At 48.2% G+C, this 24,817-nt stretch overlaps 2 protein-coding genes across 2 annotated transcripts in view; both read left to right on the top strand.

The window, feature by feature from the left end:
• The window catches only part of NUP210 (nucleoporin 210), a gene marked incomplete at its 5' end in the record, with an annotated part of 331,314 nt that extends 317,747 nt beyond the window's left edge, over positions 1-13,567 (top strand). The window contains one exon of the mRNA XM_082265210.1: positions 12,842-13,567. Within this exon, the coding sequence (XP_082121336.1) occupies positions 12,842-12,945 (104 nt within the window). The 3' untranslated portion in view covers positions 12,946-13,567. The remainder of the gene's footprint in view (positions 1-12,841) is intronic.
• A 3,667-nt stretch (positions 13,568-17,234) lies between these two features.
• Positions 17,235-23,203, top strand: LOC309562154 (uncharacterized protein; the record flags this gene model as incomplete). Its single annotated transcript, XM_082266277.1, has 4 exons — positions 17,235-17,288; positions 19,731-20,568; positions 21,933-22,346; positions 23,055-23,203. The coding sequence occupies 4 exons, from the start codon at positions 17,235-17,237 to the stop codon at positions 23,201-23,203; spliced, it is 1,455 nt and encodes a 484-aa protein (XP_082122403.1).
• Positions 23,204-24,817: the final 1,614 nt, after the last annotated feature.

Genomic DNA, 24,817 nt, shown 5'->3' with positions numbered 1-24,817 from the left:
TCATTGAGGGGCGCTGTAGCGCTGGGTGACATTTTGCAAAAAAAAAGTTTTTTTCAATTTTGTCATACTTTACTGACGGGTTCCCCTGGTGTTGCCATGGACCCTGCTGCACATGTGTCCCCACCTGATCCCCTCGAGGTGGCCGCAGGGCCCTCCTATTCTCCGCTCACCATTGATGCGCTTTCGGCGGTCCTGGAGTCATTTGTGTCCCGGGTGGAGGTGGCCTGTCAGGGACGGGGGGCTAAAAAGCGACCCCCGCCTACCCCTGTCTCGTCTGATGCCTCAGATTCTGATCCTGAGCCAGTCGCTGCTGCTGTGGGTTCCTCCTCTGGGGCTGCTGTCTCATGCCCCGTCTCCTCTGATAGTGAGGATGACCTTTCTGCCTCTGCCATAGCGCAAGACAAGGCACTGGTGGACGCACTGATTGTGTCTGTCCGGGAGACCCTAAAACTGGAGGTTGCACCTGCGGATGCAGCTCATACGGAAGTTGCCTTTGGCACTCGCAAGCCCTGCAGGGTGGCGAAGGTGTTTCCCTTTCTCAAATGCTTTGATGATATCAAAAAGGAGTGGGTGCGTCCAAAACGACCCCCTGGGATGCCCAAACGGATTGCTAGGCGCTACCCGTTTGAAGAGTCCCTCCTTAAAAAATGGACGGTGCCACCTTCGGTGGATCCGCCAGTTTTCAGACTAAATATGGCTACTGTTATCCCGTTGGAGGATTCCCCGTCCTTTCAGAATCCAGTTGATCGTAGGGCGGAATCTGTGTCCCGTTCCATATTCTCCCTGGCAGGGTCGGCCTTGAGGCCAGTGTTTATCATTGCTCTGGTTTCACAGACGTTGACGGAATGGGCCAAGCTGTTACGCCATGACCTGGAGGGGAGAAGTCTCCCCCCTGCTGTGGCGGAGTTGCTGGAGCAAATGGTGCAGGGGCTACTGTTTGTTTGTGACGCCGAACTGGACGCTGCTCCATTGCTGGGACGTGTGTCGATCTCAGCGGTGGTCCTCCGGCGCATGCTATGGTTGAAGTGCTGGTCGGCGGATCAGGCTTCCAAAAAAGCCTTGACTGATGTCCCTTTTCAGGGGGATCGCCTGTTTGGTGCTACCTTGGATGAGATTATCAAGGACCTCACTGGGGGCAAGAGCACCTTTCTACCACAGGCTAATAAGGGTAAGGAACCTCACTGCAGACAGGGACCTTCCTTTTCAGCTCACAAGACGTTTTTTCTCTCCTCCGGTGCGGGCGACAAGGCGAAGCCCTCCAAAGCCCCCCCGGGGGGTTTCAAGAGACCCTGGTCTGGTAAGCAAAAATACAGTCCTTCCAAGACCCTCCTTGGATGTGGTTCGGGCAATCAGGGTGTACTTGGCTACTACTGACTCTTTTCGTAAGGCTGATTCACTTTTTGTGATCACGGATGGCCCTAGAAAGGGGTTGCCTGCGTCTCCTGCGACTATCTCCAGATGGATCAGACAGACGGTGGTGCAGACTTATTCTATTAAGGGTCGGGTTCCTCCTTTCCCTGTTAAGGCGCACTCTACTCTGGCTCTTAGTGCTTCCTGGGCCTTCCGCCATCAGGCCTCGGTGCTTCAGGTTTGCAAGGCGGCTACCTGGTCGTCGGTACCTTACCGTACCTTACCATACCTTTACAAAATTTTATAAGGTTGATGTGCTGGCATCGGCGGATGCCTCTTTTGGCCGCAAGGTTTTGCAGGCTGCTGTTTGAGGGGACCTTTGGTCTGGGGTTTTGTTTTTTTCAGGTGGGTCTCATCTGCTTGTTTCGATGAGTCCTCTGTTCTTCTGGTTGGCTCTGTTTTGGCCTTCCGGATTGGATTTTATTTCTGTTATCCCACCCCTCATTTATGGCACTGCTTTGGGACGTCCCTACGGATATCAAGATATCAGTCCTGCGTCTGTCAATGAGCGACAGAGAAAACTGGATTTTTGTCTTACGGTAAAATCCTTTTCTCTTAAGCTCATTGACAGACGCAGTACCCGCCCCTCTATTTTGAGTTGGGTTGGTATGAGTCTCTGACATTGCTTTGTTACATAACTGACATCCTATAGCAGGGAGAGAGAGGATATACCCCCTGGGACTGCCCATAAGTGTGGCCAGAACTTTTTTCCTGCCTAGTGTCCTACTCCTGTAGGGGGGAGTATAACCCTACGGATATCAAGATATCAGTCCTGCGTCTGTCAATGAGCTTAAGAGAAAAGGATTTTACGGTAAGTCAAAAATCCAGTTTTTGGCTCCCTGGACGAGTTGGTGAAGGGGGTCACTGGGGGTAAAAGCACTCTGCTGCCCCATGTGTCCAAGGGTAAATTTTTCCGCGGTAAGCAGGACCCTTCCTTTAAACCTAACCAGGGGTCTTTTCGTGCCTTTAAGGCACATGACAAGGGCGAATCCTTCAAGGCCTCTGGTGGCCGGAAGAAGCCTTGGGCGGGCAAGTCTATAGCCGCCCACTCTGGCACGGCAGCCCCGTCTGCCATTCCTGACAGATGGGTTCAGGAACTCATTTGGTCGGGGTACAAGATCGAATTTCGATCGCGCCCAGCAGACATTCTTTCCCTCAAATCTTCATTGACCCCAGATCATTTCCAAGATCTCCAACGGTCGGCTCAGGTTCTCCTCGCCCAGGGGGTGATCATCCCAGTGTCACATCGGGACAGGTTTTCGGGGGTTTTTACTCGAATCTGTTCATGGTGCCCTGAAAGGAGGGCAAGGTGTGTCCGCTTCTGGACCTAAAGTTTCTAAACCGCTTTGCGCAGGTTCAAGAATTCCGTATGGAATCCCTCTGATCGGTGGTGGCCTCTCTGAGCCCAGGAGATTCCTGGCTTTACTCGACCTCAAGGCTGCGTTTCTACACATCCTTGTATTCGAGGGTCATCAGAGGTACCTCCGATTCGCAATCGCGGAGGAACGCTATCAGTTTGTGGCATTACCTTTCGGTCTCGCTTCGGCTCCAAGGGTGTTTACCAAAGCTTTGGCTCCTGTTCTGGCCCTGTTGCGGGCACGGGGGTTCGCTATCCTTGGATATCTGGACGATCTCCTGTTAGGTCGAGTTCCGGCTCAACTCTGTTGCGTGTCCGGTTCAACTCTGTTGCGCGATCTGTCAACCACGGTTCAGACGCTCCAGGAGGTCGGGTGGGCCATCAACTTTCAGAAGTCAACATTGCTCCTTTCTGTTCGTCTCCCTTATTTGGGAATGGTCCTGGACTCCGCCCATGCGAGAGTTTTCCTGCCGGAGGACATACTCCCGCCTCTGCTGAACAAGGTCAGGTCCCTCAGGGACAACGAATCCTCATCACTCAGGACCCGCATGCGGTCCTTAGGATTGATGGTGTCAGCCTTCGAGGCGGTCCCATTTGCACAGTTCCACACGCGATCTCTGCAAGCGGAGGATCCTAGCCAGGTGGGACAGGCATCCTCAGTCATTGGACAGGAGGATATCTTTGAGTCACTGGGTCAGAGCGGACCTTCTGTGGTGGCTCCAGTCTCCGGCTCTGACGGAAGGGAAATCCTTCCAGGCTGTTGTTTTGAAAGGTGCTCACCACAGTCGCAAGCCTGTCGGGCTGGGGTGGCGTTCTGGGCAAATTGTCTGCCCAGGGCGCTTGGTTGGAGGAGGAATCCTCCCTACCAATACATGCCTGGGAACTGAGAACGATCAGACTCTGTTTGCTCCGTTGGAGGGATCGTCTTAAGGCCACCCTGTGCGGGTACAGGCGGACTACACCACTGCGGTGGCGTACATTAATCACCAAAGGGGCACCAGGAGTGCCTGAGCGGCCAAGGAAGTGGCCGAGATTTTGCCTTGGGCCGAGACGCGGGTCTCGGCGCTTTCGGCAGTTCACATTCTGGGTATGGAACACTGGCAGGCCGACTATCGGAGTCGCCAGACCAGAGGGCATGGTCCCTATACCCGGAGGTGCTCAGATACTGGGTGCGCGATGGCGCACCTCCTCCAAACAACTAGGTGGGAAGGCTCGTGGCAAGAACATGCGATCCTCTGGCAGCTGCCTCAGATGCGCTGGTGGTGCCTTGGAATCAGTATTGCCTGATTTATGCCTTCCCCCCGATGCAGTTGTTTTCACGGTTCCTTCGCAGGTTGGTGGTCCTGGGGGCCCGGACTGGCCGCGCCGGTCTTGATATGCGGAAGTCATGCAAATGGTCGTCGAGCCTCCCTGGCGGCTCCCCTTATGAGACGATCTGTTGTCTCAGGGCTTGTTCTTCCATCCTGCTTTACAGTCGCGGTCCTTGACGGCGTGACTGTTAAAAGCCAGATCTTGAGAGATCGGGGTCTCTCGTCGGAGGTCACTCCTACCTTGCTTAGAGCTAGGGAGGCCTCGTCCGGTAATATTTAATATCGTACCTGGAAGGCTTGCCTCGCCTGGTGCGAATCGCGGGGTTTCCATCCAAACTACTTTTCGGTGGCAAGGGTGTTAGCCTTCCTGCAATCCGGTGTGGACCTACATCTTGCACTGCCCACTGTTGAGGGTAGGGTCAGTTATCTGCACTGGCCATTCTTTCCAGCGCCCTTTGGCATCAAATTCTTTGACCCGCGCCTTTATTCAAGGGGTGCGTCATTTGGCCCCCTCGGTGAGCGCCTTTACCCCTTGGGATTTGAATTTGGTTCTGTAGTTTTACAACGTCCTCCCTTGGAGAACATCCGGGAGATTCCTCTGCTTGCACTGTCACGGAAACTTGCAGTGTGTCGGAGTTGGCGGTCCTATCTTGCCGCTCCCCCTACCTGGTGGTTCATAGTGATAAGGTGGTCTTGCGACCTCATCAATCCTTCTTTCCGAAGGTGGTGTCTGATGTCCATCTCCATGAGGACATTGTTTTGCTTTCGCTGTGTGCGAATCCTACGCATCCTACGGAGTTTTGCCTTGCATTCCTTGGATGTTGTCAGGGCGATCAGGGTTACCTGTCGTCTACAGAATCCTTCAGAAGGTCGGATTCTCTTTTTTTTTTTGTCCTTCCTGAGGGTCTCGGAAGGGTATGGCTGCGTCTGCGGCAACCGTTCCTGTCTGGTTCAGACGGACGATTGTACAGGCTTATTCGCCTAAGGGATCGGGTTCCACCCTTCCCTGTCACGGCGCACTCTTCGGAGCGGAGGGTGCATTTTGGGCCTTTCGCCATCAGGCGTCGGTGTCCTGAATGTGCAATGCAGCGACCTGGTCGTCCCTGCACACCTTTACAGAGTTTACTAACTTGATGTTTCGGCATCGGCAGATGTCTCCTTTGGCCGCAAAGTTCTGTGTGTGGCAGTACTTTGGGGGAGACATGGCGTTTTTAGCCTGTCCCCTCCTGTGGGGGTTTTTTTTCCCCCTTGGTTATTTTACCTTCCTGGTTTTGTTCGCTCCTGTTGAGCTTTCCTGTTACCCAGTGGGTTACATTTCTGGTTCAGATAAGGTTCCTTTATCCAGGGTTCGTATGGTCATGAAATTCCTGGAAAAGTCATGGGATTTTGACATGACACTTTCCAGGCCAGGGAAAGTATTGGAAAATGACTGAATCCCACAAGGTTTTGGAGAAGTCATGGAATTGGGAAAGGCACCACTGCTGTGGAGCAGATGCTTCATTATTTTATTGACAGTGACATAGAGCTGCACGATTAAAAGTAAAAAAAATCGAGATCTCCATTCTCCTCCCGACAATCTTAACATGACCTTTGCTGCATTGTTTACATAGCTGTGAGATAGCAGAGATCGGCTTTCAAAGAAAAAAAAAAAAAAGAGCCTCCTGTCTATTAACATCAGTCTCCCAGTTCAGTACTATAAACACAATGAAATACAATGTATCTTTTCCTTCTGTCTGCCCGGAGGAGGGAAATTTAACCTCTTAAAGACTAAACCTTTTTTGACACTTGTTGCTTGCAAGTTAAAATAAGTATTTTTGCTAGAAAAGTACTGTACTTGGAACCCCCAAACATTTATATATTTTTTTTTAGCAGAGACCCTACAGAATAAAACGGTGATTGTTGTAATATTTTATGTCACACTGTATTTGCGCAGCAGTCTTTCAAACGCAATTAATACACTTTAATGAAAAAAAAAAAATGAAACAGTAAAGTTATCCCAATTTTTTTTTTTTTTTTTTATAATGTAAAAGATGATGTTACGCAGAGAATCGTGATCTTAATTCCAAGCAAAAAAATTGTGATTCTCATTTCATCCAGAATCGTGCTGCTCTACAGTGATATGAAATTTTACATTGTGTAAGCGTCTGTCTGCATAGGAGCAGGGTCGGTGCTACGTATAGGTAGGCGTATAGCAGTCAGGGGCACTGCCAGGGCTGCTGAACCGCCCCTTCAGTGCTGTGCTCGGTCCCTATCCGCCCAGCGGGGAGGCGGGCAGCTTTACACTGACTTGTGGAGGAGCAGCGCAGAACCACCACTACTACTAGGTTTGAGGGGCCCAGGAGGTGAGAGCCGTGAGGGCATTTTTTTCTTTAATTTCAGCACGCAGGTGGATAAAGCGGGCGCCGCATGTCCTGATCCTGAAGTTATGATCTGGCCGGCCACGGCAGCCACCATCCTTTCCCTTGCAGAGTGATACTCTGAAGAGTCTGTGCAGGAGTAAGAGGTGGCTGCAGGAGCAGGTGGGGGATTCCAGCGGCGGGTGCACGTGCATGCATAGTCAGGCAGCAGGACATGGAAGGTACAGTGATTACACATTACAGCCTCAGTACCAACATATTAGGCCACAGTGTTCCTACTCTATATGGCTGTGTATATTGATTCTGTGTCTGTACTTTATATACTAATACTGTGTCTATGTGTTATATTCTGATACTATGGCTGTAGTGTATATACTGATTATATGGCTGTGTATTCTGATACTATGGCTGCACTGTATATGCTGATTCTGTGGCTGTACTTTATAATCTGATACCGTGGCTGTAGTGTATATACGGATTCAATAGCTGTACTGTATACACTGATTCTGTGGCTGTAGTGTATACACTGATTCTGTGGCTGTAGTGTATATACTGATTCTGTGGCTGTAGTGTATATACTGATTCTGTGGTTGTAGTGTATACACGGATTCTGTGGTTGTAGTGTATATGCTGATTCTGTGGTTGTAGTGTATATGCTGATTCTGTAAATGTAGTGTATATACTGATTCTGTGGCTCTAGTGTATATGGCTGTGTATTCTGATACTGTGGCTTTACTGTATATGGCTGCATATGCTGATACTTATCAGCATATACAGTACAGCCACAGTATCAGCATATACACTACAGCCACAGTATCGGCATATACACTACAGCCACAGTATCGGCATATACACTACAGCCATATAGCACCTACTGTACTATGATCATCATAATGATCATACTGTAAACATAGTGAGATGCTTCTGCTTAGGCCTTGTTTACACTTGTATTTGGAGGGCAGTAAAAATGTGCAGCTGAGCTGCTTTTTTTTTTTTTTTTTTTTTTTTTTTTTTTTTTTTTTTTTTAACCACCCCCAACAACTCTCCCCTAGGGCCCTTTCACACAACCTTTCCAACCAGGGTCGTCTTGTCTCTTTTTCAGGCAGGCCTGATCATGAGGTCCATGCAGGTCTATGGGCAGGCTGATGTAAATAGACTTGTGTCTGTTTACACCTACCCCCTTTTCATTCATTCAGGTCCAGAAACAAAGGGAAAAGAAATGCATGTAGGGTTACCACCTCATCCCTTTAAACCAGGACACATATTAATTACACAGGTTCTGTGGCTGATTAAGGTGGTAATTAAACTTTCTTGGTACCTTAGGTGCATTAGCCTCAGAACCTGTGTAATTATTATGTGTCCTGGATTAAAGAGATGGGGTGGTAACCGGTTTCAGAGCATGCGTGCGTTAGTTAACATGTATACATAGACCTTTCATGAAACATTAGGTCATAAATATTTACATGAAGTCATGGAAAAGTCATGGAGAAGTCATGGAAAAGTCATGGAATTTTATTGGTGAAAATGTGTATGAACCCTGTTTATCTGACTTTGGGTGCTTCGTTACCTTGAGACGGTTGAGTTTCCCGACTGTCAGAGGACGTAAGAGAAAACGGAATTTTTGTAAAATCTTACCGTAAAATTCCTTTCTCTGAGTCCTCTGACAGTCGCCGCCCCTCTGGCTGGCTGGTACAGGGCCTGTGGGTGGCTGGCACCCTGTGGATGGTGGCTGGCTGTCTGGCACCCTGTGGATAGTGGCAGGCTGTCTGGCACCCTGTGGATAGTGGCAGGCTGTCTGGCACCCTGTGGTGTGTGGCTGGCTGGCACCCTGTGGTGGCTGGCTGGCACCCTGTGGTGGCTGGCTGGCACCCTGTGGTGGCTGGCTGGCACCCTGTGGTGGCTGGCTGGCACCCTGTGGTGGCTGGCCGGCACCCTCTGGTGGGTGGCCATGTTCATTTTTGTTTAATTCCTAATGGCTGGCTTTCTGGCACCCTGTGGTGGGTGGCTGGCTGTCTGGCACCCTGTGGTGGGTGGCTGGCTGTCTGGCACCCTGTGGTGGGTGGCTGGCTGTCTGGCACCCTGTGGTGGGTGGCTGGCTGTCTGGCACCCTGTGGTGGGTGGCTGGCTATCTGGCACCCTGTGGTGGGTGGCTGGCTGGCACCCTGTGGTAGGTGGGTGGCTGGCTGGCTGGCTTCCTGTGGTGGGTGGCTGGCTGGCTTCCTGTGGTGGGTGGCTAGCTCTCTGGCACCCTGTGGTGGGTGGATGGGTGGCCTGTTGGCACCCTGTGGTGGGTGGATGGGTGGCCTGTTGGCACCCTGTGGTGGGTGGCTGGCACCCTGTGGTGGGTGGGTGGGTGGCTGGCTGGCACCCTGTGGTGGGTGGGTGGGTGGGTGGCTGGCTGGCACCCTGTGGTGGGTGGGTGGGTGGGTGGCTGGCTGGCACCCTGTGGTGGGTGGGTGGGTGGGTGGCTGGCTGGCACCCTGTGGTGGGTGGGTGGCTGGCTGGCAGGTACAGGGGCTGTGGGTGGCTGGCTGATACACGGCCTGTGGATGGCTGGCTGTCTGGCACCCTGTGGTGGGTGGCTGTCTGGCACCCTGTGGTGGGTGGTTGGCTGGCTGGCACAGGGCCTTTGGGTGGCTGGCTGGCTCGCTGGTACAGTGCTTGTGGCTGGCTGGTACAGGGCCTGTGGGTATGGGTGGCTGGCTGGCACCGGGCTGCTGTGGGTGGGTGTATGGCTGTGATACACTCCCGCGAGACTAGTCCCGACTTCAGACGAGGCTGTCCAAGGCGAGGGAGGCGGACTAAGAAGGCAGAATGACGTCGCAAAAATATCGGCCAGGGCCGATACCGATAGATCGGGGAAGGTGCATATCGGCCATGCAGATAATCGGTCTATCCCTACTTAATACTGTAGAATATTAATGGAGGGAGCTGGAACTTTGAGTTGCCAAGCGACAGCCATGAAACCTTAAGGACTTAAGAGTGGACCAAAATCCCTCCTGAGATGTGTGAAAACCTGGTCACTAACTACAAGAAACGTCTTACCTCTGTGCTTGCCTCCACCAAGTACCAAGTCATGTTTTGCTTGGGGATCAAATAGTTATTTTACCTACTGAACTGCAACTCAATTTATACCATTTGTATCACGTGTTTTTTTCTGGTTGATATTCTGGCTCTATCATTTAAAATACACCTATAATAATAATAAAGGTACAGACCCTTCATTTCTTTGTAAGTGGGCAAACTTCTAAAATCTGTAGGGGATTTAATACATTTTTCCCTACTGTATTGCAGATGCTAACATTTTTCTGTTGTGACAATTAAAAGACCAAGAAAAAAAAGTACTGCCTCGCTCGCACAGCGACCCCCAGGTCTCTCCTTTGGCCTCCAAAGCATCTCGTTAAACCAATATCGATTTCATCAGATGCAGCTGTTAGCTGCTCGTGTACATCAGACCAAAACTGGAAGTTACGTAATCATCATCGCGTCCAGTTTGACATCCTACTGTGGGAGGAACAAAATCAGCTTCTCTGACTGTGCCTAGGGAAGCCTTTGGTGCTGTTCGAAATCTTATCGGGCTCCCTGATTGGACAATAGGGCAGGATCCATATTAAAATAGCAGTCACTCTGGAGGCCTTTGGCTTCGGGCCGATCTTCCGCAGGTGGAGTAGTATCCTCTACAGTCACCCGAAGGCCCAGATCAAGGTGGGTGGCAGGCTCTCCTCCGCCTTCAGTATTGAGCAGGGCACTCGCCAGGGGTGCCTGCTTTCACCAGCGCTGTTCTTGTTGGCGGTGGAGCCCTTGGTTGCGGCTGTCCGCGGCTCCGGGAGGATTCGGGTTGGGACCCTGGAGGAAAAGTTGGCGTTGTACGTTGATATCATCCTTTTCCTCCCGGACCCCGGCCCGTCCCTCAGGTCGGCCTTGGACCTGCTCTCGACCTTTTCTGATATATCTGGCCTTAGGGTCAACTGGGATAAATCCCTTATCCTCCCCGTTAACGAGACAGCCCAGCTACAGGCGGACCCCTCTCTGCCCCTGAGCTGGACAAACCAGATTAAGTACCTGGGCATTGTTATATCCCCTCATGTTCGTGACTTTTGTGACCTGAACCTGTCCCCACTCTTACAGAAGTTTAGGGTGCGCTTGAAAGCCTGGGCCAATCTCCCCCTGACGCTGATAGGTAGGATTAACCTTCTTAAAATTAAGCTGTTACCTCCTCTTTTATATGTATTGCGCCATTCTCCGATGTGGATCCCAAAGAAGGTTTTCAAACAATTTAACTCCCATGTCATTACTTTCCTGTGGGGCTCCAGCCCCCCTTGTTTCAGGCTCTCCCTTTTGCAGAGGCCCTTGACCCGGGGGGGGGGGGGGGCCTGGCCTGCCCTGCCCTAAATTTTTTCTTTACTATGTTGCGGGTCTCCTTACCCATGTCCACGGTTGACTGGTGTCGGAAACTTCCAACACTGCGGTAGCTCTCGAGGCGGCCCTCTTAGGGTCCTTCAAGGCTCTGCGCAATGTACGGTTTTGGGGGGTGAAGGCCCCGTACCCTCTCACTGGCTCTATGAAGGTGGTGATCAGGGCCTGGACGTTGATGTCTCCGTACGTCCGGACGGGTCCTGGTCGACGCTCCCCGAACTCCCCACTGGATGAATCCGGAACTTCCAGAGTTTTTTTCTATCCTAGATCCCTCTGTGTGGGTCACTAGAGGCGTACTTTACCTGTCCCACATATGTCAGGGGGAGACGCTACTGACCTTTGACCAAATCCAGGTTTTCTTTGCCCAATACGTATTTTTTCCGTTACCTCCAACTCCGCCATGCTTTCCAAACGCAGTTTGGTGACTCCCCCTCTGACTTTACCCAAGCGAATCTAGAGCTGCTCCTCCGAGACGAAACTCTTAGCCACTCTCTCCCGAGTGTGCATTCTGGCTTGGAAGCTCTGCGGGATTTTTGGGTGGCGGAGGTGCCGACTTTGGACACGGAGGACTGGGAGGATGTCTGGGACTACCCCTTCAGACACCTCGTGGCCTCCAGGGACCGTTTAGTTCAGTTTAAATTTCTGCACCGGTTTCATTTGACTCCGACTAGACTCCATAGGGTGTTTCCGGATGTCCCTGGGACCTGTTGGCGTTTCCATTTGTATGCACCCACCTATACCCATATGATCTGGCACTGCCCCTCATTACAGGCCTACTGGTTGGAGGTCTTGGACTTCGTTGCAAGGGTAATTACCACTCGAGTGCCACCGAGTATTGAATCCTGCATCCTGGGACTTGTAAATGCGTTGGCCCATTCTGTAGCATCCCGTACCCTGCTGGGCTTATTGCTCTTCTATGCCAGGAAATTGGTGGTGCTCAAATGGCGTAAGTCTGTTGCTCCTACCCTTTCCTCATGGAAAGCGCTGGTAAACTCTAATGTACCTCTTTACATAGCTGCTTATACCAACAGGGACTGTCCACAGAAATTCATGAAGGTCTGGCACATTTTGGCTGGAAACGGAAGACTCTGCAGATGATTTTGAGGACCCTGTCATAGCCTCTTGACTCTTCTTTTGTTTCTTGGGTTCTGGGAGGGGGTCATGGACTATGGCCACTCTATTGTAAGCATTAACTTCCTCACTGTGTACGAGCTCTGATTTCCCTTACTGCCTTGCTACTAGGATAATACAGTACATGTACTTTTCATAGCAGCAGCCAAGGTTGGGATTTTATAGCCTGCACACCAGATTTTTTTCGGCCGAAAAGTCAGAATCGGTTGTCGGAAGCATCATACTAACAAGCCGAAAATCGGCGGATCGGTCGTCGGATGAAAATTCCCTGCCGATTTTCGACGCGTGTGTACGAGGCTTTAAGCTAGCCTTACGTAGATTTTCTAACAACCATTTGTTTGAATATTTGTACGCGCATGAGTATAAATATTCTCAATACATTTGATGACTTGACAAATGCTGTTCAAAATGTATTTTGCATTTAACATTTGATTTTTAAATGTAAGTTACTGAATACAAACCACATTCACTGCTAGAAAGTCATTCATTAGTGAACAAATTTTCCATCCTGCTCCTTCAAATTTTCTTGTCATTACGATAAGACCACTAACGGTTTGAACCCACTAATGATTAGAAAAGCAAACAAATGTTTTTAAAATGAGAGATTTTTAACAAAATTCTACTAGTGGTTAGCCAGCTTTAGCGTTTAATTGCTCCATCTTCTAACTTTCTCACCAAATGATTTGCAAATACCTTAGAAAATCGGAATTCTGTGCAGAATCGCAAAATATTGAATTTATAGGATGGTCTGAGTTTTTTTGCAGCAAGGAAAAATGCCTTCAGGGCAAACTAGTCTATCAACAGCAACATTGTTACAATGGTACGTCAAAACTTTAAACATGTTTTCTTTTTGTTTTAAGGTTTTGTATCATCACCACCCTTGACTTATCCCACCCAAGGATCTCCTGGGCAGAACAATTCACAGTCACGAATATTGTGGAGTCCAAAGTATGCTTCCAACTGAGAACTCTGTGATATACCAAAGACCTCAGTGATTTAAATTGTGTGCCTTGAGTCACAAATATGTCCCATGCCAGACAGCATGAGATTGATATTTTAAGCAGTTTGCATTGCTTCATGTTTGATTGGTACTGTATTTTTATTTTGATTTTGTTTTTGTCTAGCTTAATCTAGTGTCTGTTTTAATTCTTGAGAATGTATTTTATGTAATTCCTCACTCTTCCGCTGTTTTTCTTTCCAAAAGATTTCAGCGTATTTAACAAAGCAGAATATATTCAAAAAGCAGTAATGTGTTTGAACCAATTTGAATTCTTTTACAGATTTTAAAATGCCATACTGAACTCTGATTGGTTTCACAATGCACTTCCTTACTTATATTTGATCTGCTTTATTAAATAGGCTAGCAAGTGACCACTATGAGCAAGTTTCTCCTCAGGCCTGTCTTTGTTTTAGATTTTATTGTATGAAATTAGAATGATTTCTCTGTTTGTTATGACTTCTGTTTAACTCAGGAATATTTTGCACTGACTAGCAATTGTAGCCTAATAATGTGAGTCTAACCAATCAGAAACCAGTAGCTGTGAATTCTGATCTGTGCTTGTTACATACATTACTTGTCAAATTACAAGCCATTACTTGTCAAATTACAAGCCCGTCGTTCTCACTGAAATAACAATTTTGTTTTGGAAGATACACAAGAGAACACTCAGTGAACATTTTAATACAGTAACGTGATTAATATGTGCTGCCATACACCATCCATATAGAGGCGTACCTTGCTGAAGATGATTTTCTTTGTTTGCTTTAAAGGGACCTGTCAGGAATAAAATCTTAATCCGGTCAGCAATGGCAGTTCCCAAAGGATACCTATCCTGAAAGAAAAAATAGGCTGCCATTGCTGACTTTCCTAAAATGCTAGTTGCCTGGCTTTCTCTTGCTTTGTTTTTTTTTTTTTGTTTTTATTTTTTTACCTGAAATAGTATGCAGGCTTTCAAGTCTAGGTCAGTGACTGGACCAGTATTGAAATTATGACTTTACAAGCTATTCTTTACGCTGTTCTATTTATTTTTAATACTTATTTTTTGTTAGATTTTATAAAAATTTTGTTTTTACATTGAATGTTTGGTTGCTATACCAGTACACCACTTTTTGGGGGGATAATCAGAGTTTAGGATGGTATTAAAAAAATGGCTTACCTTTTAGCAATGATTAAAGTATAAAATTTGGAGAAAAAAAAGGGATCCTGTTTGTCATCTTCGAAAATCCCCCCCAATCTGCTCACCAGTGCCCACATTTTTTCCCCTTTCTGTCCCCTTCGAAAGCTTTGATCCAAGAAGTAGGAATGACCTTGAAAGTTACATTTTGGAGCTGTGAAGTTAAATTCTTTGATCAATTACAAACTCGCCTTCCCTCACTGTAAAAGGAAGAAAATCTCTTGGAAAAGAGATTCTTATTAAACAGATACCATTCTTAAATATTCATCAACTGGAAGTGTGTTTTTAAAAAGGATGCATGCAAAGCCACTTGCATTCCACATTTTCTTTCTTACCTCATATTTCATTTATTCTCTTGTATTCCGACTAAGTGTTTTTCTGTCACCTATCTGTTAATTAGGATAGGGGACAGAGAGAGTATAATCAATGTTTTGCATGCCACCTACAGTTATACTGTAATTTATACTAATAAAATGACTGTGACCATTGGGGTCTTACTAGCTATGGGCAACACCTCCACTTCAATTTCTGCTGAGCTTGAAACCTCAGCCTTTTGGGGTACCATGAACAAGCTCCCAGCTATACAGGCTGATGCTTTTGTTGTTTCCTCAAAGTGTGATGAGTTGTGACTGTGCATTTTCACTCACTGTTTTCAGATTTCAACAGACCTAAAACAGTCATGCATTACACATCTATGTGTGTTTTGTACAATTCTGATCAAGCTTGTACTGTAAAAATGGAAAGAAAGAAAATGGGAAGTCCTGCCCAGCAACCAATCAGTTTCTGGCTGTAATTTTCTTAGCACCGGTTCAAAAATGAGTGCTCCTGTCGCTTTTCAATAATTTCTGTAAAACACTCTTTACTAATATTATATGTCAAAAAATTACAACACTGTGCTAAAAAACTAGATGATATAGGAGGCAGCTAAACACCAGTCTGCATCCAACCACCTATGCAAATGCAATAAATATATACGACCTTCAAGGGTGCAGCGCTCTCCAATACCTTAAGTGCATAGATTAATATATAAAGTTCATCAGTGATCCTAAAAATATTCACCTTCATTTCTGAGCACCCCAGAAGCCACTGAAACCTAAGGATTTTATTATGCAAATGGTACTCAAACTCTAAAAATGCAGAATACAGCTACTACCTTGTAGCTACAGTAAGTGCTGAAGACCCCACGAGCCAGTTAAATGTAAATAGAACATTCCATTAATACATGTACTGGATTTTTTTTTTATTTGTGTGTAATACTAGCCTATTGCCAAAATTATACACCTATAAAATACAGCAAGCCATCTTAACGTAATCAGATCCAACACAGATGCACAACGTTTTTGTATCCTCACTTTGAGATTGTGGTAGAGCCATGTAAATAAGGCTGTTCTGGGGAACCATGAACACAAAATCACTAATGTATAGCTTAGATACAATCTCAAATTATGCAAGGTAATTTATGCTAAAGTGGTTGTAAAGCACTGACCTGACAGTGTACATGTGTCTCAATCCAGATCACGAAATGTAATTTCTTTCTGCACGAGTCACTTCTGACAGTTTTTCCTGACGCCAAGAGATAAAAAGGTGACATGGGAGGGAGCTTCAGCACACAGCCTGTGATTGACAGCCTCAGCTCTGTTGCTGTGGGGGGGGGGGTGTCCTGTCCCATCCATTCCAATTAGTTCTCAGAGCTCCTCCTACTGAGACCTGCATGTAGAGAAGAGAGGGCTGTAAATAAACAGGTATAACTTATGTAGCAGGATTTGTTTCATCTTTGTGTATCACCTGAAGCTAGTCACGTCACTGGGTATATGTAAGGGTTTACAACCACTTTAAATATAGCTGTTTCAGACTTGTTCCTCGTTGGTGCAAGCTATAGATCCCATGATTATGATGATTACGGCTAGAATAGCTAATCAGCTTATGGTGAATCGAACCAAAAAAAAAAAAAAATGAAATGTCCTTCCACTAAAGCTCTGCAAAGTTATAGTACTGTTGTCTTAAATAAAGGTTTGTGTGTCAGCACTGCCAATAGAAACTCAAAAAGGTTTATACTTCATATAACATCTATCCCTCATGGTATAGCTGTGAAGACATACAGTGCCTAAATTGAAGAACCTTAAATATAAAAACAGATGCATACATTTCATAGTACAATTGTCCATTACCTATGTACAGAAACTGCATATGCATCCATCCATACTGACATTCATATAATTAAATATTAACAAACTATCTAGAGCCATAGATCTTTGCTCACAAGGGGCATCTACTCACTTTTGTATGTTTCATGTTAAAATGGCCTGTCTGCACTATTTGAGGAAGGGGCTCTGTAAAACATGTACATGTACAGCTTTAATGCAGAGTTCCTGCACTATTTATTTAATCTCAGATTCTGTTTTTTTTTTTTGTGTTAAAACTGCCTAAATAATTTAATGTACAGGTTTTCATGGTGTTGAAAATTTCATGACTCATTTATGTATTGGCATCTTATGAGAAGGAACCCTGGCAATGTCTAATTGGAAGAATGCAATGTGAAAAATTTTTTTCCGTCACTGTCAAAACTGCTGAAGTATGAAACTTTTCCTCAGGAGCCAAGAAAGTCTTCTGTATTTTAAATACCTCAAGCTGAAAGGTGTGTGTATTAACATTCTTGAAGAAGTTGAACAATGTTGAATGTACACATAACATATTTTTTTCTGTCATAGAGAAGTGAACTTGTATTCATCATATTATTTCTGCTGACTCACTGTGAATGCCTTTTGTGCCTTATGTTTTTTGCTCTTGTCGGCTACATTGCAGATTTTCTTTGTACAATAAAGTTTCTTATGTTTCTTAATACTTGTTGCATTGTCATCTATAAAACATTTGCATTCATTTGTACTTAAACACCAATGCATTTAAAGAGGCACTGTCAGCTATGCAGGACAAGGTGACCATTTTTTCTGGGAAATGCATACCTCAGTCTGCTTATACTCCCCTTACCAGTGCTTCCTCATATATTTGGTTGTCTCTACATCATTGGAGTGCCCTGCTGGAGGGCCATCCAATTAGGAGTCAATCAGACAATGCTACAGTGATGGTGTTCAAGAACCGTCAGGGAGGAACAAAAAGTCTTACTGCAGCGATAGAGGTAGAGCAGATACTCTCCTGGATCACATTTCAGCTTTGTCTGCCATTTATAGTAAAGAAGGGGTTTAGTATTGCTCAAATTAATAGTGTTTGTATAGCAACTTACTCATTTTTAGTGTGGTCACCATAACCAAAATTATGAACTGAACGAAAACTTTGGTATAGAGGCCAAGGAAAAAAAAGGTAGTTAAAGGTGACGTGGTTAGAGCAAACGTCTGTGTAACATAAATGGGTTAATCACTTAAGCCCCAGAAGATTTTACCCCCATTCCGACCAGGGGGTTTTTTGCGATTCGGCACTGCGGGACTTTAACGGACAATTGCGCGGTCGTGCGACGCTGTACTTAAACTAATTTGATGCCCTTTTTTTCCCACAAACAGAGCTTTTTTGGGGGGGTATTTGATCACCTGTGCGATTTTTTTTTTTTTTTTTTTTTTTTTTTTTTTTTTTTTTTTTTTGATCATGCGCTATAAACAACAAAAGAGCGTCAATTTTGCAAAAATAACAATATTTTTCACATTTTTTTATATGAAATTCCCCCAAAAAAATGTAAAAATGTTTAACATTTTCGGCCAATTTGTTTTATGCTACATATGTTTGGTAAAAAAAAATTGCAAAAAGTGTATTTTGATTGGTTTGCGCAAAAGTTATCACGTTTACTAACCAAGGGAAAGATTTTTGTCATTTTTGTTGTTGTTTTTTTTTTAACGCATAATGGCGGCGATCTGCGTTTTTTTTTTTTTTGCGGTACTGCGACATTGCGGCGGACAGATCGGACCCTTGACTGACATTTTTGACACTTTTGGGGTTACCAGTGACATTTCTACAGTAATCAGTGCTATACATATGCACTGTTACTGTAAAATTACACTGGCAGTGAAGGGGTTAACTTTTTTGAGAGGGAGGGGCTATGTGTGTCCCTAGGGGCGTGATTCTAACTGTGATTGGCTGTGGCTTGAGCTGTAGGAACAGTGATCAACAGTCCTACATAGTAGAACCGTATGATCACTATTTCTACACAGGGGAGAATGACAGGCGGCTTGTTTACATCAGCCGCCTGCCTTTCTCCCTCTGCACGGACAATCGCAGAGTGACCGGCGGACATGGGGTCCGCCGGTCACACGCGCGGGGGGGGGGGTCCGTGACCACGCGAGAGCGTGCCTCCGGGGGCGTGCGCTCGCTCCCTAGACCCTTACAGGCTAACGACGTAGTATTACGTCGCTCTGCCCGTGAGGGGCTGACTGCCGCAGTAAATAGTCGTGCGGCGGTCGGCAAGCGGTTAAAACAAATTTTATTTATTATCAAAAAGGTGTGTGTGTATAGAACATTAGGTAAATGGCACACAACACCTTGTAAAACATGCAGATGTTAAAAACTGCTATACAACAGTCATACAAAAAGAACAAAGGCTGAGCTCAACCAGTGAGTTAGCGCTTAAATGACATGCAGACAGCAAATAACAGAAAGTGATGAGTGTCAATGAATAGCTATCGCAATCAAAGTCCATGATTCAGTGTTACCTGGAGTGAACTGTGTAGTGGTGGTGTATAGGTAGGTATATATAGCCAAGCAGTCCCTGGCAGCTCCTCTATAGGTTGGGAATACCTGAAGGACATGCAACAAGAAAAAAGGGTGCCAGATCAGCAGAAGTAAAAGATAGTGGAGTTTATTCCAAAAACACTTGCATATTAAAATGGAGCCGGGACCTGCAGTAGAAGATGGAAGCCGGCAGCATCTCAGGCGCACACAGGAGCACATGAAACAAAAATTCCCAGTTCAATTTGCCAACCAGTCTGCTTACCAACCAAATTGGCCTGTCTAACAGTTTGCGTCAATACAGGGGTTTAGTTAGCACACATTTGCAAACGCATGTGAAAGCTGCAGGGCCACGTCAAAGCTCCCTGTTACCTGCAGTCCTAACTCTAATGAATTTTAAAGAGTCTCCACAGTGGGAGCACATGCAAGCTAATGGATAGATAGGGGGCAGGTGAGCCTGGAGGTGGCCCATCCCTCCTGAAAGGTAATTGGGGGCATAATGGAAGCCCAGCTGATAGTATTACAGCAAAGGCACCCGGTATGAGTGGACATACCGGGTGCCTTTGCTGTAATACTATTAAATTACTGATTAATATTCAGTTTCACCTACTCGCTGCTATTGGGTTAGAGGCTTAGCCCCCACAAGGAACAAGATTGCGATCTTCCCTCCTCCCCCCCACTCTGCGCTACTACCTTCGGGCAGTAGGCGCACAAGGGCCTTTTTAAAGGCTGCGAAAGAGTGAAGACGCCGAGGAATAAGAAGGAAGTTCTCCTGAAGCGACTACTGACGAACTCCTCCGTCATGGGGAAGAGCACTGGGAAGAAGAAGCATGTCCCCGCCACTTCTGCCAAGACTCCGGGAGAAGTCGCCTCAACCTCCACCCCCACCCCGGCCAACGTCACCCAGCCGGGCTCAGCAAGGCCAGCCAGGTCCGCAGACGGGCTTCCTACCCTGGAACCCTGGATGAGGCAGACAGTGGTGCTGCAGCTGAAAGAGGTGGACGGAAGAGTCCCCGACATGACCCCGGAAATCTTTGGCAAGAAGATGATCCTCGAGCAGGGGTTCAGCAAGGCGGAGACACTGTCCGTACAGACCTTCATGAAAGGTATATTTTATATAACTTTTGTGTCTCTACAGGTCTGTAGAAGGTACTGGGAAGCGGTGAAGAATTGTGGCCCGGATTCCCCTTTCCGCAACTTTGTTGCGAACACTCCCATTCAACGGGATGAAAGGCGGGTGACGGTGTCCATGAGGAATCCCCACACCCCAGCAAAAGACATTGCTACCTACCTCCAGAGGTTTTGCATCGTGGCCAAAGACCCAGTCAGAATCCTCGATGTCAACGGCTTCTGGACAGGTAAGTGGGCAGTTTCTTGCAGGTTAAGGAGAGAGCCTTCGGGGGATCTCCAGCACCTGAAGCCCCACTTCTCTCTGGGAGCCTCCGCAGGACTCCTGTACTACGCCGACATGCCCCATACCTGTCGCAGGTGTGGCAAGCAGGGTCACGTAGGTATGGAATGTCAGGAACCTTCTTGCAGGTTCTGTCGGGTTGCATGCCATGAGACCAAGGATTGCCCGAGGTCCAAGACCTGTAACCTCTGCGGATTGGCGGAGCACGTCTACAGAGACTGCCCCCAGAGATCCCGGTCCTACGCTGGAGCCCTGATAAAGGGCAAAGCTCCAGACAGCGCTGGGAAAAAGAAGCCAGGGGAAAAGACAGCGAAGGAACCGCGGAAAGCCACTGGTGAGTCCCCCCCCTCCCCAGGCCCCTACCACCTCCTCCGACCCATCCCTCCCCACCCCCTCTGAGTCGGAGGTGACCCCTCCCCCCCTCCCAGCCCCCCCCCCGCCCTGTCCTCCATGGAGGACTTCCCCACCCTGCCCACCGCCACCCCCACCAGCAAAGGCCGGAAACGGAACCTAGATAGTCCGACAACTGAAGAACCCACCAAGCGGCCCACCGTGGCCCAGCAACATGACATCGCTGGACTGGACCCAGTGGTGGAGGACCTTGAGGACCTTGAGTCTGCGGGGGAAGATGAAGGAGAAATGCAGGAAGGTAAGGATCTGGCTCCCCCAGGGACTGACCTCACCCAGGACCTGATGGACAGCATCCTTGATGAGAACGGCCTGAACCAGGACACCGGACAGGCACAAGAGGCAGTGGAAGAACCAGCCCCCCCCTCAGGGGAGGTAAGTTCAGCCCACCTGCTTGCTAGCCCCTTCATCTCCTTTACATGATGGCAGAGATCTCCATCTTTTCCATTAATGTTAGGAGCATCAAGGATGCGTCTAGAAGACAGGTGGCGCTAACTTTTCTTTCCACTCAGCAGAGTGATGTCTACATGCTTCAGGAGTGTGCCCTACCCTTCTCGAGGAGGTACACTCATCTGTCCTCCCAGTGGACCCATGGTCCCTCCTACTGGTCCGGGGGTGTCGATTGTAAGTCTGCAGGGGTAGCCATTCTTGTCAGGGGTGGTCGTTTCACGGTTGACTCCGTCCAGGAGCTCGTCTGTGGCCGTCTTTTGGTCGTAGACGGCTCATGGGCGGGAGAGCCAGTTAGGCTCATCAACGTGTACGCTTCCCCAGATAAGAATGAGCGACTGGAGCTTTTCCAGACCCTGCGGACCCAACTCGTCACCACCAGGGCAGTAGTAATCGGCGGTGATTTTAACTGCCCGATTGAGGAGGATGGGCGCAGCTCCAGCATGTACGCAAAGCTCGACACCACGTCTAGGCTGCTCAAGGAGGTGATTGCGGAGGCTTCCTTGAAGGACGCCGTGGGATCCATAGGGAAAGGTTCCGTGAACTATTCGTGGTGCCGTCCTGATGGATCTGTGCGTTCTAGGATAGACTTCATGCTCACCTCCAAGACAGTCAGACACCGCGGGTTCTCCACGGTCCCCTGCTTTTTCTCTGACCACAGGGCCATTCACTTTCGGGGTGACCTGGGCGAGGGCTTTGCCCCCGGTCCGGGCTCCTGGAAGCTGAATGGTACCCTGCTGGAAAATGAGGAACTGCTGGAGGAACTCAGGGAGGCCTACATTACCTGGAAGGAGGACAAGAGGTTCTTCGGAAAGGTAAGCGACTACTGGGAGTTTGTGAAAGTCAAGCTACGCAGCTTCTTTCAGGCAAGGGGACGCCAGCAAGTGTGTGCCAGGAAGAGGGAACTCAGGAGACTGCAACGTCAGATGCAGTCCCTGCAGGACCTTCACCACTGCGGCTGGGACGTTAGGCAGGACCTGGAGGACACCAAGAAGAGCCTTAAAGGACACTTCGAGGAAGAATCCAGGCACCTCGTCTTCCGTTCCAAGGTGGAGAATCTTGAGAAAGGTGAGAAATGTAACTCTTTCTTTTTCAGGAAACTTCACTCAGGACACACTCCCTTGTCTGAGCTGCGGGACGAGACCGGAACACTCCAGAAGGGGAAGGAGGCTGTGATGCAAGTGGTCAGCGACTACTACACCAACCTCTACTCCCCAAAAGAAACCGATACGGCTGAGGCCGACAGGTTCTTGTCAGGTATCACTAACCAAATTAATCCTGCAGGTATGTCGGCAATCAACGCCCCCTTGGCGCTGGAGGAACTGCACTCTGCCGTCAGATCCTTTAGGCAGGGCAGGACCCCGGGCTGCGACGGTCTCCCAGCGGAGCTCTATGTAGCGCTGTGGGATCTCGTTGGCCCGGACCTGCTCGAGCTGTACGAGGAGATGGTGGTGGAGGGCACAATGCCTCCGTCGCTGAGGGAGGGGATGATCACGATTTTGTATAAACGTAAGGGGGAGAGAGGGGATCTGAAAAATTGGCGTCCCATCTCTCTCTTGAACGTAGACTCCAAAATCCTCGCCAAGGTTCTGGCCAACAGGCTGAAATCTGTCATCGGACAGATCATCCACCCGGATCAGACTTGCGGCATTCCTGGTCGCAGGATTGCGGACAGCCTTGCGCTTGTCCGGGACACGGTCCAGTACATTCAAGGCCGCAGTGTGCACGCGGCCCTGGTCAGTCTTGACCAGGAAAAGGCCTTTGACCGTGTCTCCCATGAGTTTATGTGCAGAGCTCTGCGCAGGTTTGGTCTTGGGGACATGTTTTGTTCGTATGTGAATGTGATGTACAATGATATTTGTAGCACGGTGTTGGTGAATGGCTGGAAAACTGACCCTTTCCCTGTTCTCTCTGGGGTCAGACAAGGCTGCCCTCTCTCACCTCTGCTTTTTGTTTGCTGTATAGAGCTCTTTGCCGAATGCATCCGACAGAACCCAGAGATCAGAGGGATCACCGCACCGGGACCGGACAGAAGGGTTGTCAAGTGCTCACTCTACATGGACGACGTAACGGTGTTCTGTGCTGATCAGCGCTCCATCGACTCGCTCGTCTAGACCTGTGAGGACTTCCGCAAAGCTTCAGGGGCAAAAGTCAACTGCGGGAAGTCAGAGATCATGCTCTTCGGAAAGTGGTTCCTGCCTTCTTCTGCATCAATTCCTTTCAGCATCAAGGCGGACTTCATCAAAATTCTTGGAGTTTGGTTTGGAGCTGAGGGCGCAGCCCTGAAGTCTTGGGAGGAGAGACTGTCCAAGATGAGACAAAAGTTTGGACTATGGAGCCTCAGAGAACTCACCATCGAAGGGAAAACACTGGTACTCCGCAGCGAGATCCTCCCTGTGTTGCAGTACCTCGCCCAGGCCTGCCCCCCCCCCCCCCCCCGGGTCAACACCTGCAAGGCCATCACCAGGGCGGTGTTGCACTTCATCTGGGGCTCCAAGATGGACAGAGTGAAGCGAGCAGTCATGTTCAAGGAACCCCTCAAGGGCGGTAAGGGCGTGACCGACATCGCAACATTACTGGGGGTGTTCTTTGCCTGCAACTGCATCCGCAGAACTTTGATTGACAGAACTTCGGACTCTGGAGGCAACTCCATGTCCCGTTTTTTCCTCCTGCCTCTCTGGAGGTCCCTTGGATGGGACAAATGGGACAGCTCCATCCCCTACAACTGGGACACTCCCTGGTACTACTTGGACACTTTCAAGTTCATCAAGGAGCTGGGGCTGCATGGAGTTAAGCCCGACTTGTGGAAGCCAAAAACTATCTACAAGTTGATCAGAGCATCGGACATTGCTGAGACTGTTCCAGGCCTCCCTTTAGCCACTTGCAAAGTGGTCTGGAGGAATGTTTCTTCAAAGAGACTCACCAACAGGCATAAAGATCTGGCGTGGATGGCTGTCCAGGGAGGGCTGCCACTCAGGACATTTATGCATGCCAGAAACTTGTGCAGATACAGGCACTGCCCCTTTTGTATCATCCACGAGGAAACGTCTTTTCACGTTTTCTGGGAGTGCTCATTTGCACAGAGCCTGTTGAGGGCCTTGGAACCTGAACTTAGAGACTTTGTTCCACAGACTGCCATCACACATTTTGCTGTGCTGAATGGACTTTTTCATGGTACTTTTACACAGGAGGACATTGACAACGCCTGGCGGGTGTTGTGTTGCTTTAAGGACGCTTTATGGTGCGCCAGAAAGCGCCTTATCCACCAGCAGGAGAGGATGTCCATTGAGGACTGTCGCAGACTGGTTCACAGTCTGCTCAGAGACTATAACCTGATGGATCTCATGGAGGAAGAGGAGGTCTGAAGATTTCCCCTTCCCCCACTCTCCCTTGTGTGTCTTTGTTCATTCAATAAAGCTTCGGGCCTGTGATTTCATTCCCCTCCCCTTACCCCTCTCTCCCACCCCCCCCCCCCCCATCACACCTGTTGCTTTTTTGAAATGTTATAGTATTGATACAGTTTGAGTAATGCACGTATATACAATGTCTTTAGTTTCATGCTTCAGGGGTATTGCGGCGTCATGCATGATGTGATGGCACGGGGTAGCATTACTCCGCACAACACATCAGGCATCATACCGCAGAATGTATGTATTTGATTGAATGTATTTATTTGTATGACCGGAAATGTATTGTAATGTAGTGTATTTATGCGCTGCGTCGCAGTA

Source organism: Pelophylax lessonae (genome assembly GCF_965119305.1).
Source record: "Pelophylax lessonae genome assembly, chromosome: 8".
Taxonomy (NCBI): Eukaryota; Metazoa; Chordata; class Amphibia; order Anura; family Ranidae; genus Pelophylax; species Pelophylax lessonae.
Note: the sequence above shows the minus strand (reverse complement) of the source record. Positions and strands in the feature narration are given on the sequence as shown.